This window comes from Heptranchias perlo, chromosome 2 (genome assembly GCF_035084215.1).
Source record: "Heptranchias perlo isolate sHepPer1 chromosome 2, sHepPer1.hap1, whole genome shotgun sequence".
Classification (NCBI taxonomy): domain Eukaryota; kingdom Metazoa; phylum Chordata; class Chondrichthyes; order Hexanchiformes; family Hexanchidae; genus Heptranchias; species Heptranchias perlo.
In genome coordinates this window covers 139,661,655-139,681,209 of record NC_090326.1, presented here as the reverse complement: position 1 = coordinate 139,681,209, position 19,555 = coordinate 139,661,655, and the positions used below count along the sequence as shown (strand labels likewise).

The window sequence follows — 19,555 nt, the reverse complement described above, 5'->3', positions numbered from 1 at the left end:
TGTTGGTTTATAGATGTTACTTTTCACACTGCATGTTCCAGTCACCATGGTGTTATGGGGAGCGGCAAGCAGAGATAGGGTATTTTCTAACAGTGAATTGGGAGGTGGAGGAAGGGGAGGAGCTGAGGCCTAGTTGTGCACCTGTTGCTGCCAGTGGCCTGTTATAGGAGAAGAACTGGAAACACAGAATGATGTCAACAACAACTTGCATTGTATAGTGCCTTTAACATAGTAAAACATCCTAAGGCAATTCACAGGAGTGTTATCAAACAAAATTTGGCACCAAGCCATGTAAGGAGATATTAGGACAGGTGACAAAGAGGTAGGTTTTAAGGAGCATCATAAAGGAGGAGAGAGAGATAAAGAGGCAGAGGGGTTTAGGGAGGGAATTCCAGAGCTTAGGGCCGAGGCAGCTGAAGGCACGGCCGCCAATGGTGCAGCGATTAAAAATCGGGGATGTGCAAGAGGCAAGAAATGTCACAGAAAGAGCTGGTGAATGCTAGAAATGAAAAGGAAAAATAAAGTGGCTATTGTTATATAGGGTACAGCTTTCTTTTGGTTTTGCATTAAAGTTTATTCTAGTTTAGCCTTCCTACAGTGACTCAAACCATGAAGGTGCTAGATGTGGTCCCTGTTAGCAGATCTCAGCTGGGCAGTGATAGTACTGCAAAAGGCCTCATTATCCCTGGGGAGAAAATAATGAAAGAGAAAAGAAAGGATGATGGAAAGATCAGCCTTATACAGAGGACTGTATTTAAAATTAGAGCTTACATCAATACAGTTGTATTCCACTCCAATAATCTAATCTCACAACTGGTTGCATTAGTTACATTTAATGTGCTGTTTCTCTATTTTATAAACATGAAGATTCAGTTCAAAAGTTCCCAATTAAAATAAATCACTTACTAAAAATTGTGTTCATCGTGCATTTAGCTTTGAAGATATTTTCATTTTGCTAGATGAGATAGTTCCATCTCATGTGTGTCTGTGTTTACAAGTCACAGAAACAACAATCTCGCCAAGCTGGTTCTTTCATTTCTCAATCATGAGCCAGGGACCACAGCCACGAGATTGAGGACACCCTAAACTGTATATGCAAGTGTACAGGAAAAACACTGACCTCGGGGGAAGAAAGGCTGCTTTCCGGACTTAAGTAAAATCTATTTGAATGATGAACTGTCAAAGGGAATATTCTCATTTATAAAAGGCAAAACAGCTGTTGGCCAGCTGAATTGTCAGTTTTCACCTGGACTTTAGCCCCATATAAAAAGTAGCCTAATATTTAGTCCAAGAGCTGGTTCAGCTATCAGAGTTTAAGTTCATAGAATGTGCAAAAAATATAACAAATCAAAGGTTTGTTTAGTATCATTCCTAATATTATAAATAAACAAAACCACTGCAGCAGTTGTTTCCCAAGCTCCAACCCAGGTCTTGTTTCCATCTAAAAAATCAAGCACAAACTCCTCTATCTGGCAAGTGCTGACCACAACAGACCAAGCAAAAGAGTAATTAGAAAGGAAACAAACAGTCAGACTCCAATGATTAACAGGGCCACTTCTTATATAAAAAAATTACCCAAATCAGTGATCTCTAGATGCTTCAGGTACTTTAGAAGTGGGGCCATCCCTAAACAGATTGCTATAAAAACATTTCACAAGCTTTTTAAAGGGGCATCATCATCATCATCATCCTCCTCCTCCTCCTGGTAAAAATACTGACACACTTCTGCCAAGCTTGAAACCAAGAGATGCGCAATGGTATGCATGGCGACCTAATTGCTTTACTACGGCTGCTAAAAAAAAAACTTACTAGAAACTTCATTGTGTCTGGTAAAAATAATTACATTTATTGGAAGCTTCACTGTGTCTGTGTAAAAGAAAATTACATTTTCCAGATGGATTTAAATAAAAAGCAAACATTCCCCACAAAATTCGCATTTTGATCATTTGCATTTAACAAATAAATGCAACCGTTCCAGGTGGAAACGGAGTTTTCAGAACAGGCTACTGATGGATCAGGGACTGCCCAAAACTCCCCAAAAGGCCATTCTCCTTAAAAACAAACCATGAAACATTTATAGAATTGAGTTAGAGCAGTGTGCCAACCTGCAATGCCACAGAGCAATGGGTCACAGGCTAGTATATGATGATGTGGAGATGCCGGTGATGGACTGGGGTTGACAATTGTAAACAATTTTACAACACCAAGTTATAGTCCAGCAATTTTATTTTAAATTCACAAGCTTTCGGAGGCTTCCTCACGTTTACCTGAGGAAGGAGGAAGCCTCCGAAAGCTTGTGAATTTAAAATAAAATTGCTGGACTATAACTTGGTGTTGTAAAATTGTTTACAATAGTATATGATGAACTTTTGTTCTCAACCCTGGCACCAAAGGAATGCACAGAAAGTTAGGAAAGGCTGGGGGAATATCAGAGTGAGGCTGCCCACACAACCTCCAGTGATCAGTTTTAGAGCAGCACCGGTAGAAACCCAGAATAGGGTTGCCTGCCCACCTACTCGAGATGTACAGCCTTAACCTTACCGATGTTAACTTGTAAAGTTAGAGGGAACTCTTAAAAACAATGAAAATAATCAGAAAATTCACTTCAGTTGCTTGACATTCAAAGAACAAAATCTCTTGATATAGAAGGGCTAAAAATGAAGGCGTACTTATGTGAGAAATACCATAGTAGATATACAGCCAAGTAATTGGCAAACATTAGCAACATTTCTGCTATGATTAAATACAGTACCTTCCCAGCTAACAGTTTCATTCCGCTTGCCTTTAGTCTATTAGCAATTAGAATTTTAATGACAATTTGACTAAGAAAAAATTTTAACTTCCAGGGGCCAATTTAAGGAATCTTCAGTTAGGTTCATTTCCCATAGTCTACTGTGAAACTCCCACCATCGCTGCGCTATACTGACCATCGCAGCAAGTTCCCAATGCACACAACAATCGATCAGTTGAAACCCAAACCTCTTCATTCAGGGTTTCATATTTCTGATCTTTATTTTTTATTAAAATCAAGAACAGATCTGTAATGCGAGCCACAACAGTGATGACATTACTTCCCTGATTATATTAGCACATCCTCCTTTGTACACTACATTACCATAGCAACACCTCGTGCCAATACTTATCCATGGAACCACCATTCTAAAATAAATTAAAATCTATGATATGAGAATGATTCAGTGAAGTAACAAACTGTATTGTACCAGTAATGTGACTCCTGGGACAATACAATCTACTTCCGGGAACTCATTAACTTTTTTGTCGAGGGCTACAATCCTTACATTCAATGAGGGCAACTCTCAGGAATGTTGCAACACAGAATGATGGGACACAAGTCAGCTCCCAGGATCAATCATCGCATTTTATCTGCTTTGATACTGCAACTCAGGTTTTGACAGCAAGCTAACTTCACCACTCTCATATTCCATGCATGCACAGACTGGCCACACCATCTTGGCCAGCGTGCAGACATGGAGTAGTGATGTCATGGCATTGTATCATGATGCCACTCGTGAGAATAATAGCATGCATGTGAGATGATGTCATAATATTAGGACACTGCAGAATGACATCGCCACAAATGTGCATTGATGCCATGCAGCAGCAAGTTTTACAGGCCCCAGGAGGAACTGCCCACAATCAAGATGGCCCAAGCGATAAGTAAGCCCTCCTACCACCAGTTTAAAGAAACTCCAACGGGTTTAACATTCTTCTGCCTGCTGCTACAAGAGACCTGGGCTACAGAAGCTGGTGGCCAAATATCAATAGAAAAGTAGATTATCAACAATTGCCAGATGAAGTGGAACCAAAAGACATGACCAGCAGTTCTATTTTAACAGGGCCCTTTCATTTGCTGTATGGAAACAGAAATAAGGCCGCCTCTTAATAACTTTCCTTTCCATTCTTTTGGTGGAGAGCATGAAAAGCAGCAGAAAAATAAAGAAAAGATTTGCATTTATATAGCGCCTTTCATGACCTCAGGACATCCCATAGCGCTTTACAGCCAATTAAGTACTTTTGAAGTAGAGTCACTGTTGCAATGTAGAAAACATGGCAGCCAATTTGCACACAGCAAGGTCACACAATCAGCATTGAGATAAAATACCTCCCTGATCAACTTTCCACAGCCAGGGTCGCTGACTACAGATACACAGAAGCAGCAAGTCTATCAAGGGCTAAAGGTGAAGTGGGATGGGAGGAGAAACACTTTTACCACTGTTGTAATACAGAAATCTAGTTCTAAACATTCTCTGCAAAAAGATAAATTTGTGGCAAGGTGCTCGAATAAAGCTTGTTCTGTAATAAAGACAACCTCCTCTTGAGACACTCTACAGCTCAGTCTCAGAGACAGAAACAGAATAGGCTTAATAAAGAAACAGAACTTCAAAAGGAGCAGCCAAGGTTGCAACAAAAGTTAGTGCCTGATACAACACTGCTAAATAGATTTATGGCTGCCAAACTCAGCTAAAAAGTCAGCAATTTGTACAAACAATTTTTGAGCCCCACTGGTGATTGCCTGGGAAGCACAGCAAAGAACAGTTTAGCCTGTAGCCACCTCCCGACATATCTGCTCGGGCCACACCACACTTGTCTGTAAACTAAGCTACAGATACATTTAATTAAGTAATAATCATCTTGTTTATCGTAGAATCATAGAATGATACAGCACAGATTAGGCCCATCAGGCCTGTGCTGGCTCTTTGAAAGAGCTATCTAATTAATCCCCCTACAAGTATTTATCCAATACCCTTTTGAAAATTATTATTGAATCTGTTTCCACCACCATTTCAGACAGTGCATTCCACATCATCACAACTCACTGTGTAAAAAATGTTTTCCTCAAGTCGCCTCTGGCTCTTTTGCCAATTAGTCTTAAATCGGTGTCCTCTGCATGCTGCCACTGGAAACAGTTCCTCCTTATTTACTCTATCAAAACCCTTCATGATTTTGAACACCTCTACCAAATCTCCCCTCAACCTTCCCTGCTCTAAGTAACCTTCTCTGCTCTAAGGAGAACAACCCCAGCTTCTCCACATAACTGAAGTTTAGAAACATAACAAAGTGAACACATCCACAGTTAGAATATGTTACTCCAGCCGTACCAAATCACCCTACATTAATACTGATTATGTCAGCACACTGAAATACCCTAATCCACCCACAAATGGTGGCTACAGTGTTGCTAGAAACTTCAACTGGAATGTTAGATTTGACAGCTTGACCCCACATTCTTGCGTTTACCTTCAAAGCAGGATTTCTATTAAATTGTAACTGAAAATAAAAATATCTTCTACCTGTACATATTTGCAGTCATTTGTTCACTGAACATTATCAGTTATTACTACCTGGCTGCTTTTTACCAGATAACACAATTCACGATATCATGAGATCAAATTACACTCTGTACGTTGCTTGACTTCTGAATCACCTTTTGGCGGATTGTGTAGCACTTCGCTGACACAAGTGGAAATGTGGAAGGGAGTTTAAAGGAAAGTAAACATCTGACATAGATGTTATTATCATACCTCACAGACTAGTACTTATGTTGGCACTGCAGTTACTGGTGAAAGTGCACTTCAAATGATAGCTTTTAAAGGAGCTGCAGGTATTATTTGATATGATGAGAATCATAGAAAATTTATGGCACGAGGCCATTCGGCCCATCGTGTCCGTGCCGGCCGAAAATGAGCCACCCAGCCTAATCCCACTTCCCAGCTCTTGGCCCGTAGCCTTGTAGGTCAGGGCACTTCGGGTGCACATCCAGGTACTTTTTAAATGAGTTGATGGTTTTTTTTATTTATTCGTTCATGGGATGTGGACATCGCTGGCGATGCCGCCATTTATTGCCCATCCCTAATTGCCCTTGAGAAGGTGCTGGTGAGCAGCCTTCTTGAACCGCTGCCGTCCGTGTGGTGACGGTTCTCCCACAGTGCTGTTAGGTAGGGAGTTCCAGGATTTTGACCCAGCGACGATGAAGGAACAACGATATATTTCCAAGTCGGGATGGTGTGTGACTTGGTGGGGAACGTGCAGGTGGTGTTGTTCCCATGTGCCTGCTGCTCTTGTCCTTCTAAGGGTTAGAGGTCGCAGGTTTGGGAGGTGCTGTCAAAGAAGCCTTGGCGAGTTGCTGCAGTGCATCCTGTGGATGGTACACACTGCAGCCACTGTGCGCCGGTGGTGAAGGGAGTGAATGTTTAGGGTGATGGATGGGGTGCCAATCAAGCGGGCTGCTTTATCTTGGATGGTGTCGAGCTTCTTGAGTGTTGTTGGAGCTGCACTCATCCAGGCAAGTGGAGAGTATTCCATCACACTCCTGACTTGTGCCTTGTAGATGGTGGAAAGGCTTTGGGGAGTCAGGAGGTGAGTCACTCGACGCAGAATACACAGCCTCTGACCTGCTCTCGTAGCCACAGTATTTATGTGGCTGGTCCAGTTAAGTTTCTGGGCAATGGTGACCCCCAGGATGTTGATGGTGGGGATTCGGCGATGGAAATGCCGTTGAATGTCAAGGGGAGGTGGTTAGACTCTCTCTTGTTGGAGATGGTCATTGCCTGGCACTTATCTGGCGTGAATGTTTCTGCCTCCACCACCCTTTCAGGCAGTGTGTTCCAGACCCCTAACACCCTCTGGGTGAAAACATTTTTCCTCAGCTCCCCTCTAATCCTTCTACGGATCACATTAAATCTATGCCCCCTGGTTATTGACCTCTCTACTAAAGGGAAATAGGTCCTTCCTATCCACTCTATCTAGGCCCCTCATAATTTTGTATACCTCAAACTGTACGCAGTACTCAAGCTGTGGCCTAACCAGTGTTTTATACAGTTCCAGCATAACCTCCCAGCTCTTATATTTTATGCCTCAGCTAATAAAGGAAAGTATTCCATATGCCTTCCGAACCACCTTATCTCCCTGTCCTGCTACCTTTAGGGATCTGTGAACATGCACTCCAAGGTCCCTCACTTCCTCTACACCTCTCAGTATCCTCCCATTTATTGTGTACTCAGTTGCCTTGTTTGTCCTTCCCAAAGGCATTACCTCACACTTCTCCGGATTGAATTCCATTTGCCACTTTTCTGCCCACCTGACCAGTCCATTGATATCTTCCTGCAGTCTACAGCTTTCCTCCTCATTAACAACTACTCGGCCAATTTTTGTATCATCTGCAAACTTCTTAATCATGCCCCCTACATTTAAGTCCAAATCATTAATATATAATCACAAAAAGCAAGGGACCTAGTACTGAGCCCTCCAGAATCCCTTGGAAACAGCCTTCCAGTCACAAAAACACCCGTCGACCATTGCCCTTTGCTTCCTGCCGCTGAGCCAATTTTGGATCCAACTTGCCACTCTCCCTTGGATCCCATGGACTTGTACTTTTTTGACCGGTCTGCCATGTGGGACCTTGTCAAAAGCCTTGCTAAAATCCATGTAGACTACATCAAATGCACTACCCTCATTGTCCCTCCTTGTTACCTCCTCAAAAAATTCAATCAAGTTAGTCAGACACGACCTTCCTTTAACAAATCCATGCTGACTGTCCTTGATTAACCCATGCCTTTCTAAGTGACGGTTTATCCTGTCCCTCAGAATTGATTCCAGTAATTTGCTCACCACTGAGGTTAAACTGACTGGCCTGTAATTACTCGGTCTATCCCTCACTTCCTTTTTAAACAATGGTACAACATGAGCAGTCTTCCAATCCTCTGGCACCACGCCTGTATCCAGTGAGGATTGGAAAATGATGCTCAGAGCCTCCGCTATTCCGTCCCTTGCTTCTTTTAACAGCCTGGGATACATTTCATCCAGCCCTCGTGATTTATCTTCTTTTAAAGATGCTAATCCCCTTAATACTTCCTCTCTCACTATGTTTATCCCATCCAATATTTCACACTCCTTCTCAACTACAACGTCTGCATCGTCCCTCTCTTTTGTGAGGACAGACGCAAAGTATTCATTAAGAACCATACCAATGTCTTCCACCTCCACGCATAAGTTACATTTTTGGTCTCTAATAGGCCCTACTCTTTCCTTAGTTATCCTCTTGCTCTTAATGTATTTATAAAACATCTTTGGGTTTTCCTTGATTTTACTTGCCAATATTTTTTAATGCCCTCTCTTCACTTTCCTAACTTCCTTTTTAATTTCACCCCTGCACTTTTTATACTCCTCTAGGCTTTCTGTAGTATTGAGTTCTCGGTGTCTGAGAAAGCTTTCTTTTTCTGCCTTATCTTACCCTGTATGCTCCTTGACATCCAGAGGGCTCTAGATTTGGCAGCCCCACCCTTTTTCTTTGTGGGAACATGTTTACTCTGCACCCCTTGAATCTCCCCGTTGAATGCCTCCCACTGCTCGGACATTGATTTACCTTCAAGTAGCTGTCTCCAGTCCACTTTTGCTAAATCACTTCTTAGCTTAGTAAAATTTGCCTTTCCCCAAATGAGAATTTTTACTCCTGTTCTATCTTTGTCCTTTTCCATAACTATGCTAAAACTAACTGAATTATGATCACTACCACCAAAATGCTCTCCCACTGATACTCCTTCCACCCGCCCAGCCTCATTTCCTAAAACTAAATCCAGAACTGCCCCCTCTCTTGTTGGGCTTGCTACGTACTGACTAAAAAAGTTCTCCTGAATGCTATTTAAGAATTTTGCGCCCTCTATATCCTTCACACTGTTTGTGTCCCAGTTAATATTAGGGTAATTGAAATCCCCTATGACCGCCCTACTGTTTTTGAACTTCTCAGAAATTTGCCTACATATTTGCTCTTCTATCTCCCTCTGACTGTTTGGGGGTCTATAGCACACTCCCAATAGTGTGACTGCCCCTTTTCTGTTCCTCAGCTCAACCCATATGGCCTCATTTGATGATCCTTCTAACATATCATCCCTCCTCACAACTGCAATTGTTTCTTTAACCAAAATTGCCACCCCACCCCTCCTTTTTTATCCCCTTCTCTATCTCATCTGAAAACCCTGTAACCAGGAACGTTGAGCTAAGATATCGTATTGCCTTTCTATCTGTGCCCTCAGCTCATCTGCCTTATTCACTATACTCCTTGCATTGTGGTATATACCTTTAAGCTCTGTCAAACTCCCTTGCTGTTTGTTTTCTAACCTTTGTTTCCTCTGCCATCCTAAGTCACTTACTAATTTTCTGCATTCTATCTCCAGTTCTGATTCTGTCCCATCTGAATCTACACTCTGGTTCCCATCCCTCTGCCAAGCTAGTTTAAACCCTCCCCAACAGCACTAGCAAACCTCCCCACAAGGATATTGGTCCCGGCCCTGTTGAGGTACAACCCGTCGGGATTGTACAGGTCTCGCCTCCCCCAGAACCGGTCCCAATGCCCCAGGAATCTAAAGCCCTTTGATAGCAATCATAAATCAGAAGGGTCAGTAACAGTATAAGTGGCTGCATGGGGAGGGGAGGAAATAGTGTGAAGGAGAGAACACACACTGGCTGAATTCAGTAATGGATACTGAATGCCAGAAACAAATTAAGCACCACAGGTGGAATGTATCAAAAAGGTACTGCAACCTGGTCTAAAGTGAAACTGGTGTCTTACTCCACTTGCAAAATTTACCAAACTGTAGTAAATTAGAAGAACTGTTCTACCATTAAACACTTCCATTAAAGTAATAAAAACCAGGTATATTCAGCCTTTGTTTTCAAATCACTATAGAACTAGTAATATTTCCACTATGATTCTTGCATGAATAAAAGTATTGAATTGCTCACACTTAAAAGCATGTCTTAAAGTGTTTGGCAAACTTTCTTTACAAAAACAATGAAATAAATCTCATCAAACACATGATCTTAGACTTGCGCATGACATAATGATGTAAATATCATGTGACTCTTTGGGTTCTTCTTCCACAAGCCAAAAAAGTCTGCCAAATGCTTTTTTTCCCCCCAATGAAAACAGCGCCCCTTTAACAGGAAGTGAGTACTCATTTTCTAAATGAGCTTAATTATTCATGAAGCCCTTTTGAGTTCTAAAGTCATTGGGGAAAAAGCCAACTTGCCAGTTTATCTGCTGCAGATCCCCTTCCAGACAAATTTTTACATAATCAAGCGAGGGAAAATTCTGTACATTTATGATCTTCTTAATAGTGACATTCAAAGTGAGTTGTTTTTAATGTGCAAGCATATCTCCATTCACAAGGAAATGGGAAGTAAATCTACCTTCTCTCCTCCCTTACATTCAGCATTCATACTGTCAATATGTTTTGCGTTGCAGAAAGTGCAAATATTTAAAATTTATAGGAATTGTTACTGAACTGTATTAGCTTCTCAGATTAATATTGATTATCAGTTTAATTTTCCTAAGTAGGGAAAAAGTTCGATATTACTTTCATTTTAATAAAGGTGCATCAGCCTCTTTGATAAGGCCTACCTATCATTTTCAAAAATTAATGCCACAGATGAAAAATACTCAAATTCATTTATTACTAACAACTTGCATTTGTACAGAGCCTTTAATGTAGGAAAACTTTCCAAAGCGCTTCACAGAGGCCTAAGGCAAAAAAAAGACAATCCAAAGAAGGAATGATCAAGGGAAGTGTCCAAAAACTTAGTCATAGAGGTAGATTTATGGAGAGTCTTAAAGGAGGAGAGGCAGTCAGAGAGCAGAGGGGTTTAGGAAGGCAATTCAAGAGCTTGGGGCCTGGTCAGCTGAAGGCATGGCCACCAATGGTAGAATGAAGAGAGTAGGATAGGTACAAGAAGCCAAAGCCAGACGAACAGAAAATTCAAAGCATAGTAGTGTGGTAGCTCTCAAGGAGGTTACAGAGATGGCGAGGGATTTAAACACGAGAATGAACATTTTAAATTGAGGTGCTGGGATATAGGAATCCAATGTAGTCAGGGAGGATAGGGTGATGGGAGAGCGAGACTTATTGCTGGATAGGAGATGGACAGCAGAGTTTTGGATGAGTTGATAGTTATGGAGGGTGCATGATGGAAGTTAGCAGGAGAGCACTGGAATAGTCGAGTCTGCAGGTGAAAAAGACATGGATGAAGGTTTCTGCAGCTGATTTGAGAGGCAGGGGAAGTTACAGAGGTGGAAGTAGGCAGTCTTCGTGATGGAGACAATATGTGGTGGAAGCTCAGTTTGGGAAGGAATAGGACACCAATGTTCTGAACAGTCTGGTTCAGCCTGATAAGGGACCACGGCGGGAGATGGAGTCAGTGGTGAGGGCATGGAGTTTGTTGTGGGGCAAAAGGTAATGACATTGATCTTCCCAATATTGAGCTGAAGGAAATGGCAGTTCACCAAACACTGGATGTTGCACAACTGGTCTGACAACATAGAGGCAGTGGAGGGGTCGAAAGAGGTGATGGTGGAGAGGTAGACTGGTGTCATAAGTGTACATATGGAAACTAACCTCAAGTCAGTAGATGATGTTGCCAAGTGACAGCATGTAGATGAGAAGTAGAAGGACGCCAATGATGGACCCTTGAGGTACTCCAATGGTGGTGGTACAGTGTTGGGAAGAAAAGCTATTGGTCGAGATGCTCTGGTTGTGAATGGATAGCTAAGAGTGGCAGTTCCACCAAGCTGGACAATAGTATCGAGGTGTTGAAGAAGGATGGTTGAGGTGTGATTGACTGTATCATGGAAGGTACAGAATGTCATTCATGACTTTGGTTAGTGCTGTTTTATTGCAGTGGGAAGGGTGGAAACCTGATTGGAGGGATTCAAACAGGTAACTGTAGATATGATGGCCACAGGCATGGGAGGCAACAATATATTCAAGGACTTGGGTGAGGAAAGGCAGGTTGGAGATAGAGTGGTAGTTTGAAAGGACAGAAGGGTCAACGGTGGTTTTTATTTGAAGAGGGGTGATGATGGCAGTTCTGAATGGGAGGGAGACAGGGCCTGAGGAAAGGGAACCATTTAAAAGCCAGCTAGCATGGGAGCCAGGAAGAGAAGTTGGGTAGTCAGCAGTTTAGTGGAAATGGGATCAAGAGAGGAGGAGGTGGGTGTCATGGATAAGATAAGCTTGAAGGTGGCATATGGGGAAACTGGAGAGAAATTAGAGAGAGACGGGGTTCAGTGCAAGAGCAGGGAGGTCATTAGGGAAGCTTGGCTTGGTGGGAAAGGAGGGTGCAGCAACAGAGGTGGGCAAACGGATGGTCTCTTGGTGACAAAAAAAAAATCTATAACCTCCTCCCACTTCTTGTTAGAGGTGTGGGTGGAAGGGGAAGCATGGAAGCATGTAAGGAGAGGGTCAGGAGTGCAGAAAAGAAGCCAGAGGTGTATTTGCTCTCCAGGATGATCCTAATGTAATAGGTGGTTTTGGCAGAGGAGAACGAGGCCGGGTACAGCTTGATGTGGCAACAGTTGGCTAAGCCAGTTGGGCAGCCGATACGCTCAAAGTCTGCATCCCTTGGAATTGAGGGAGTGAAAATGAGGGCTGAACAGAGAATTACTGCAGCTTGTGTCTAAATGTAATCTGGGGGCAAAACTAAGTTCTGATATATATATATATCTGCTTTTGCTAAAGAATGAAACTGCAAAAAAAAAGGGTGCTATTTATTATGACTGCCAGTCAGTAAGTCGAGTCATCCCTTTTATTTTAAATCTTCATCTCCACTTAAAGTTTTGCAAGGGAATTATACCAGGCCAAGCATCTTCAAGCCACAGTCTAAGGTTTCTGTTCATGTGACCAGGAAAGAAATTTTTAAAACACCACTGTATAAATTTGGGATTTTTTTTCCTGACTTATGCTAATGCATAGGCAGAGCTGACCTACTTAAGAATTGCCTTTTAAGTATTTGCTAAACATTTTTTTCCTTGGTGCGAACAAGCAGCATATGGTAGATTTCTTGATGAAATGTATCCCAGGCTGTTAAGAGAAACAAGGGAGGAAATAGCAGAGGCTCTGACCAATCCTCCCTGGCTACCGGCATGGTGCCGGAGGATTGGAGGACTGCTAATGTTGTACCATTGTTTAAAAAGGATAAAGGGATAGACCGAGTAATTATAGGCCAGTCAGTCTAACCTCGGTAGTGGGCAAATTATTGGAATTAATTCTGAGGGGCAGAATAAATAGTCATTTAGAAAGGCACAGGTTAATCAGATCAGCATGGATTTGTTAAGGGAAAGTAGTGACTAACTTGATTGAATTTTTTGAGGAGGTAACAAGGAGGGTAACACGTTTGATATAGTCTATATGGATTTTAGCAAGGCTTTTGACAAGGTCACACATGGCAGACTGGTCAAAAAAGTAAAAGCCATGGGGGTCCAAGGGAAAGTGGCAAGTTGGATCCAAAATTGGCCCAGCAACAGGAAGCAAAGGGTAATGGTCGATGGGTGTTTTTGTGACTGGAAGGCTGTTTCCAGTGGGGTGCCGCAGGGCTCAGTACTCGGTCCCTTGCTTTTTGTGTAAATATTGATGATTTGGACTTGAATGTAGAGGGCATGATCAAGAAGTTTGCAAATGATACAAAAATTAGCTGTGTAGTTGATAATGAGGAGGAAAGCTGTGGACTGCAGGAAGATATCAGTGTGCTGGTCAGGTGGGCAGAAAAGTGGCAAATGGAATACAATCCAGAGACGTGTGAGGTAATGCATTTGGGAAGGGCAAACAAGGCAAGGGAATACACAATAAATGGAAGGATACCGAGAGGCGTAGAGGAAGAGAGGGACCTTGGAGTGCATGTCCACAGATCCCTGAAGGTAGCAGGACAAGTAGATAAGGTGGTTAAGAAGGCATACGGGATACTTTCTTTTATTAGCCAAGGCACAGAAAATAAGAGCAGGGAGGTTATGCTAGAACTATATAAAACATTAGTTGGGTACAGCGGAAATTTATGAGGATGTTGCCAGGGCTGGAGGATTTTAGCTGTGAAAAAAGATTGGATAGGCTGGGGTTGTTTTCTTTGGAACAAAGGAGGCTGAGGGGAGATTTAATTGAGGTGTATAAAATTATGAGGGGCCAAGTTAGAGTGGATAGGGAGGACCTATTTCCCTTAGCAGAGGAATCAGAGATTTAAAGGAATTAATAGGAGGATTAGAGGAGAGCGGAGGAGAATTTTTTTCACCCAGAGGGAGTTGGGGGTCTGGAACTCACTGCCTGAAAGTGTGATAAAGGCCCTCAGCTCAATTAAAAAGTACTTGGATATGCAGTTGAAGTGCCGTAACCTACAGGGCTATGGACCAAGTGTTGGAAAGTAGGATTAAGCTGGATAGCCCTTTTTCAGACGGCACGGACACGATGGGTCGAATGGCCTCCTTCTGTGCCATAACTTTCTATGATTTCTTTCTCTTCACTGCAGCCCAAATCTGTTCAGGTAATTGTGATATCAATGAAGGTTATGTACTCTGCCCTGCACTCTGGAATTCTCAACCGAAACCATTCCACACTGATACGTCCCCTCACTTTAAAAGCCTCTTTTAACCACAGTTTCAGCTATCAATCCTAACTCTTCTCCTTGTCAGTGTCCACCACCTCCACCCCTCCTGTGAATTACCTTGATGATCTTTTGCTACATTAAGGGCATATACAAGTGCAAGTTGTTGCTGTGTTAAATGGCCATTGAGACTTTAACGCTTTTTAGTACAGAGTCGTTATTGTGGATTAGTTTAATTTTTCTTCTAATCTGTAGTAAAGAACCTGTATTTATATAGCGCCTTATCAACTTGGTGCAGTCGGCAGCACTCTTGCCTCCGAGTCAGAAAGTTCTGGGTTCAAGCCCCACTCCAGAGACTTCAGCATATAATCTCGGCCAACACTCCAATGTAGTAGTGAGGGAATGCATCAATGTCAGAGATGAGATGTTAAAGCGAGGCTCCTACCGCCTCTTCAGATGTACACTTTTCAAAGAAGAACAGGGAGTTGTCCAGGTGCGCTGGCCAACATTTATCCCTCAGCCGCCACTACCAAAAACAGTTTAACCTTACTGTGTAGAAATTGTCTGTCACATTGCCAGCACAACTGTTAAAGTAATTCTGTGACGTGTCCGACGATGTCAGGAGGTCATGAAAGGCACTACATAAAAACAAGTTATTGCTTTTTTTTTTCTATTTAACGCAGGACGTGTCAAAGCACTTCAAATCCAATGAATTGCAAGATTACAACTAGCTTTTACCTTTGGTTGAGGAAGGAATGTTGGCCTGGGCATATGAACATGGGAGTAGACAAGACTAGAAGACTATTACAGTCCATCTGGCCAGTCCCAGTGTCTAGGAACGATCATACTCCCTACTCATCTTTGAGCAAAGCTATTTGATCTTATACATCCACCAGGACAGGCAGACGGGATTTTGGTTTAACATCTCATCTGCAAAATGGTATGTAAAGTGCTTACAGTCAGAAGAGAATAAAGTACTCTATTTATGGATCAGGTTAGTGAAAAGAATGTGGACATATATACTTATGCAACTGTCCTATGACCAAAAAAATTGAATATGTAAAAATAACTTGTAAAGCAAAAGACACATGGCCAAATTCTTCTTTCGACAGGAGTCCTGTATTGAAATGTTAGCCTACATTATGTGCTCAAATCCACAACTTTCTGACTGACTCAGAGGCGAATGCCACAAGCTGAGCTAAACTAACAAAATAAATCTTAAGGTGAGGTGTACTCCTGTGTAGACTGCATATATATTTAGTACACGTGCACATATCCATCTCCCTAATCACAGTAATCAACTAAGTACTGCTGTATCTGCATAAACCAGAAAGCATTAAATGGTAAAGCATGCTAGAAATTGAGATAATATGTTTTTTAAGCACATGTTGATGTGGTAACTCAGCTGACGTCAACAACATGGGCAATTATGATTTCTCTCCATCATAACAGCGCGAAGCTCCAGACCCTTGGAGCAGAGAGGTCCGTCCATGCCAGAGATCAATACGGTTGAGTGGATAAACACACATCAAACCAAGCAGAACATTCCTAAAGTACCAAACCCCAGTCACAGGGCTCCCAGTGGATGTTTCACAAAAATGTTACAGTGTAACTTAATCAATATCTTCCCGTGTAGGGTCAGAATCTAGATTTATCCGGGGGGGGGGGGGGGGGGTTTGAGTCGAACAATTGTAACAACGGGGAGCTATTTCGCTCATGTATCAACAAACCCAGTTCCACTGCCAGTCGCGATTCGGTCCATTGCCACCCCCTGGACCCCGGGGGCAGGCTCGCACTTCTCACCAGTTGCAATACGCGCGTCCACCCAGAGAGTGAACCCGACCCGCGGGGGCAATTCCTCGATTATACAAAATTCCCGCAGTGCCTATAAAATGTAAAGTGATAAAAAAAATGTATTTAAAACTGGTAAACGCGGGGGTGCTTGTATAAAACCAGCTGATCTGCTCTCATTTGGATGTTTGCTTTCGTCCATTTTTTTAAAAAAAATCAGATCGGACAGCGAGAGATCAACAATTTATACGGGATATGGTTTTAATCTGCATTTAAAAGGATGGCGAAAGCTCTTTGGTTTTCTCACCTCAGACTCACACCGAGCAACACAAGACCAAGCTGCTGATTATTAGCAGCAGAAAGGTAAAGATTAATAAACAAACATAGCAGACTTCTGTTGGCACATTGCAACCTATAGGTGAGAGGACCACGATGCCTTACAAGGCTCCGAAACTCTTATTTAAACATTGCATCTTGACCACCCAAAGGGTACAGACCGACCGCCCCCACCACCCAGCCGCAGACATGTTCGGCTCAGGCCACTTCATACAGATCAATGAGAGTGAAGGAAGGAGCCAGGCCCCGGACTGAGGGTAGAGGGAGAGGGAGAGGGGGGGAAAACAGCAGCATCGAAACGTACCGTCCACCGCCTCCCTGTCGCTGATGTGCTGCAGGTTACAGCCCGTGTCCTCCCGGCTGATGTCGGTGTCGGTGCGGTAGGTCTCCAGGCGAGCGTGGTTCCTCCGCAGTTTGGGGCTGGACGAGACGCAGCATGAAGTGGTATTCCCCATCCTTCTCTCTCTCTCTCTCTCTCGGAGGGTTTTTCCCTTGAGCTTCTTTTGAATTAAGAGTCGGATTCAGGCCGAGCCAAAAGGCAAGTGGGATTTTCCACAAACACACACACACACCCCCCACACACACACAAAAAAATATATAAAAATTAAATCAGTGTCCGATCAGAGATACACCCTCATCCGGCCGGAGCTAGCACTGCACAGCCATCTGAGAGAAACCGGCGAGGTTTCCCCCTCACCCACCACCACCCCCCCCCACACACAGTCCTCGATCCTCCCTCTCCCGAGACTGGCGGACCGGAGCTCTGCCCAAAAGCTCAGGAGCTGATCTCCCGCTCCCTCCTCTCCTTCATCATTTGGACATCTTAAGTCATCAATTTAAAAATTTTTTTTTTAAATGAACACTAATAGAAGTCAATCTCTTCACGGTGAAACGTCCTCCCTCCGAGGGAGGGAGGGAATGAATAAATAAATAAATAAATAAAAACCCCGACGATGTTCAGGTGGAGCTTCCCATCAGTTGTGATCCGACAACCAACACACGGCCACAGCAGCGCAGTGTATCCAATCCGCTCATCGAGTTCCGGTTCAAGGGTAGCGATTTGCCGGTGAATACAAACTGATACACTGCAACCACCCAGGAGATACATCCTGCACCCACACGGCAGGACTGACTTGCCTTCAATTGAACCAATCGAAGTAGACACTGGGCTGCCCCAGTATCATAAAACAAAACAAAAGTGACCCCCACCCCACCTCCCATACACCACCCCGCTCTTTTTAAAAGAGGCACAACTAATCTAAACCATAAAACGAAGGAAACTTAGAAAATTAAATATTATTACCCGTGTCGAGTACACACTCCACTCCCTGCGGTGTCCACCACAAAGTGAGGAGGGGTGGGGGTTGCACGCAAAGCAACGCTGCAGCGATTCCACTTGTGGGCAGAGGGATTCAGACGAAACACTCCATTTGTTTTCATTCGGTAAATATTTCAATCGGCTCTTTATGTATGATGCAGATGTTGAATTTGCTCCCCAATCCAATTTCTCCCTCCTCTCCTGAAAGTGCTGACTTGTACTAGGGTAAAGCCCCTGTGCTTGCCAGGAGCCCTCCAGCATCTTGCCCAAGTGACCATGGTTCATTTGTGAGCCTTGATAAATGAGTGTCAGTTTTACTATTCAGCTACAGAAGGTATTACAGCCAAGCCCCAATCTTGTGCTGTCTAATGTCTGCACAGGTACACTTCCCACCAGGGGTATCTCGATAGTGACTAATGACCTCGGTAATTTTTACCCAGCAGTACAGCACCCCTTCTGCTGCCCCAGCTGAGTTCCTAACTCAGCAAAGAGCAGGAATTGAATGCAAGACCTTCAAGGTCTAAATGACTTCTTTCCCTACATCAAATTTTATTTGGCTATCTCGTGAAGCGGAGTGAATAACTTTTCACATGGGCCAGTAGAATGTCCTGGGTCGCGTGTGAAATCTCAGTTGCGCTGTCAATGGAAAGTGTGAGTGGAGACATAGTGGGTCCTGTCAACAGGGTTAGAGGAATGAGCTTCAGGGTGAGTAAACCCAGATGATCCTTCACACAAGCAAACTGCACTGGCCAAGTCCTGAGAGAGCACTCCTGCCTGTCTGACTTCTTGACCAGGGAATTTGTGACACTGTGTGAAAGAAATTTTAACTTCTCTACACTGGATAAAAATCTCTAACCTGAAAAAATTCAAGCTAATACCAGAAGTATGCTTCAGACCACAAGATTATAACAAGAAAGAGGATGGTTTTCACTATGTAAGAAAGATGTGTGAGAACAGGAAAGTTATTTTAATGGGAGACGTTAACCAGTCAGAGTTGGTAAATGTAATGCATGACCGCTTCATGACTCAGTGTGCAAAGGAAGCCACAAGAGGCCATGCTCATCTTGACAAGGTATTTATAAATGACCAAGACAGTGTACTGGAAATGGAAGTCATAGCAACCTTTAGTGACATTGACCACAGAATTATCAAGTTTAATATGATTTGGTTAGAGGGATAATGTTAGGGTGGGCAAGAGTAATAAGTGGGGTGCCCCAGGGCTCAGGGATCACTGCTGTTTCTAATTTACATCAATAAAAAAAGAACTTAGAATCATAGAATAGAATCATAGAATTGTTACAGCACAGAAGGAGGCCATTCAGCCCATTGAGCTCATGCCGGCTCCTTGTAAGAGCAATCCAGTTAGTCCCATTCCCCCGCTCTTTCCCCATCGCCCTGCAAATTTTTTCCCTTCAAGTATTTATCCAATTCCTTTTTGAAGGCCGCAATTGAATCTGCTTCCACCATCCCTTCAGGCAGCGCATTCCAGATCATAACTACTTGTTGCGTAAAAAAAAAACATTTATTAAGCGCCTTTCATGACCTCAAGACATCACAAAGCACTTCACAACCAATAAAGTAATTTTGAAGTGTAGTTGCTGTTGTAATGTAGGAAGCGCACCAGATAACTTGTACACAGCCAGGTCCCACCAACAGTAATGAGGTAATAGCCAGAAAGTCTGTTTTTAGTGATGTTGGTTGAGGGATAAATATTGGTCAGTACACTGGGAA

At 43.1% G+C, this 19,555-nt stretch overlaps 1 protein-coding gene across 1 annotated transcript in view; it reads right to left on the bottom strand.

Moving 5' to 3' along the window:
• The window catches only part of ccny (cyclin Y), a 251,570-nt gene extending 234,379 nt beyond the window's left edge, over positions 1-17,191 (bottom strand). Inside the window, exon 1 of the mRNA XM_068007745.1 lies at positions 16,811-17,191. Coding sequence (XP_067863846.1) covers positions 16,811-16,961 — 151 coding nt within the window. The 5' untranslated portion in view covers positions 16,962-17,191. The remainder of the gene's footprint in view (positions 1-16,810) is intronic.
• Between the last annotated feature and the right edge of the window lie 2,364 nt (positions 17,192-19,555).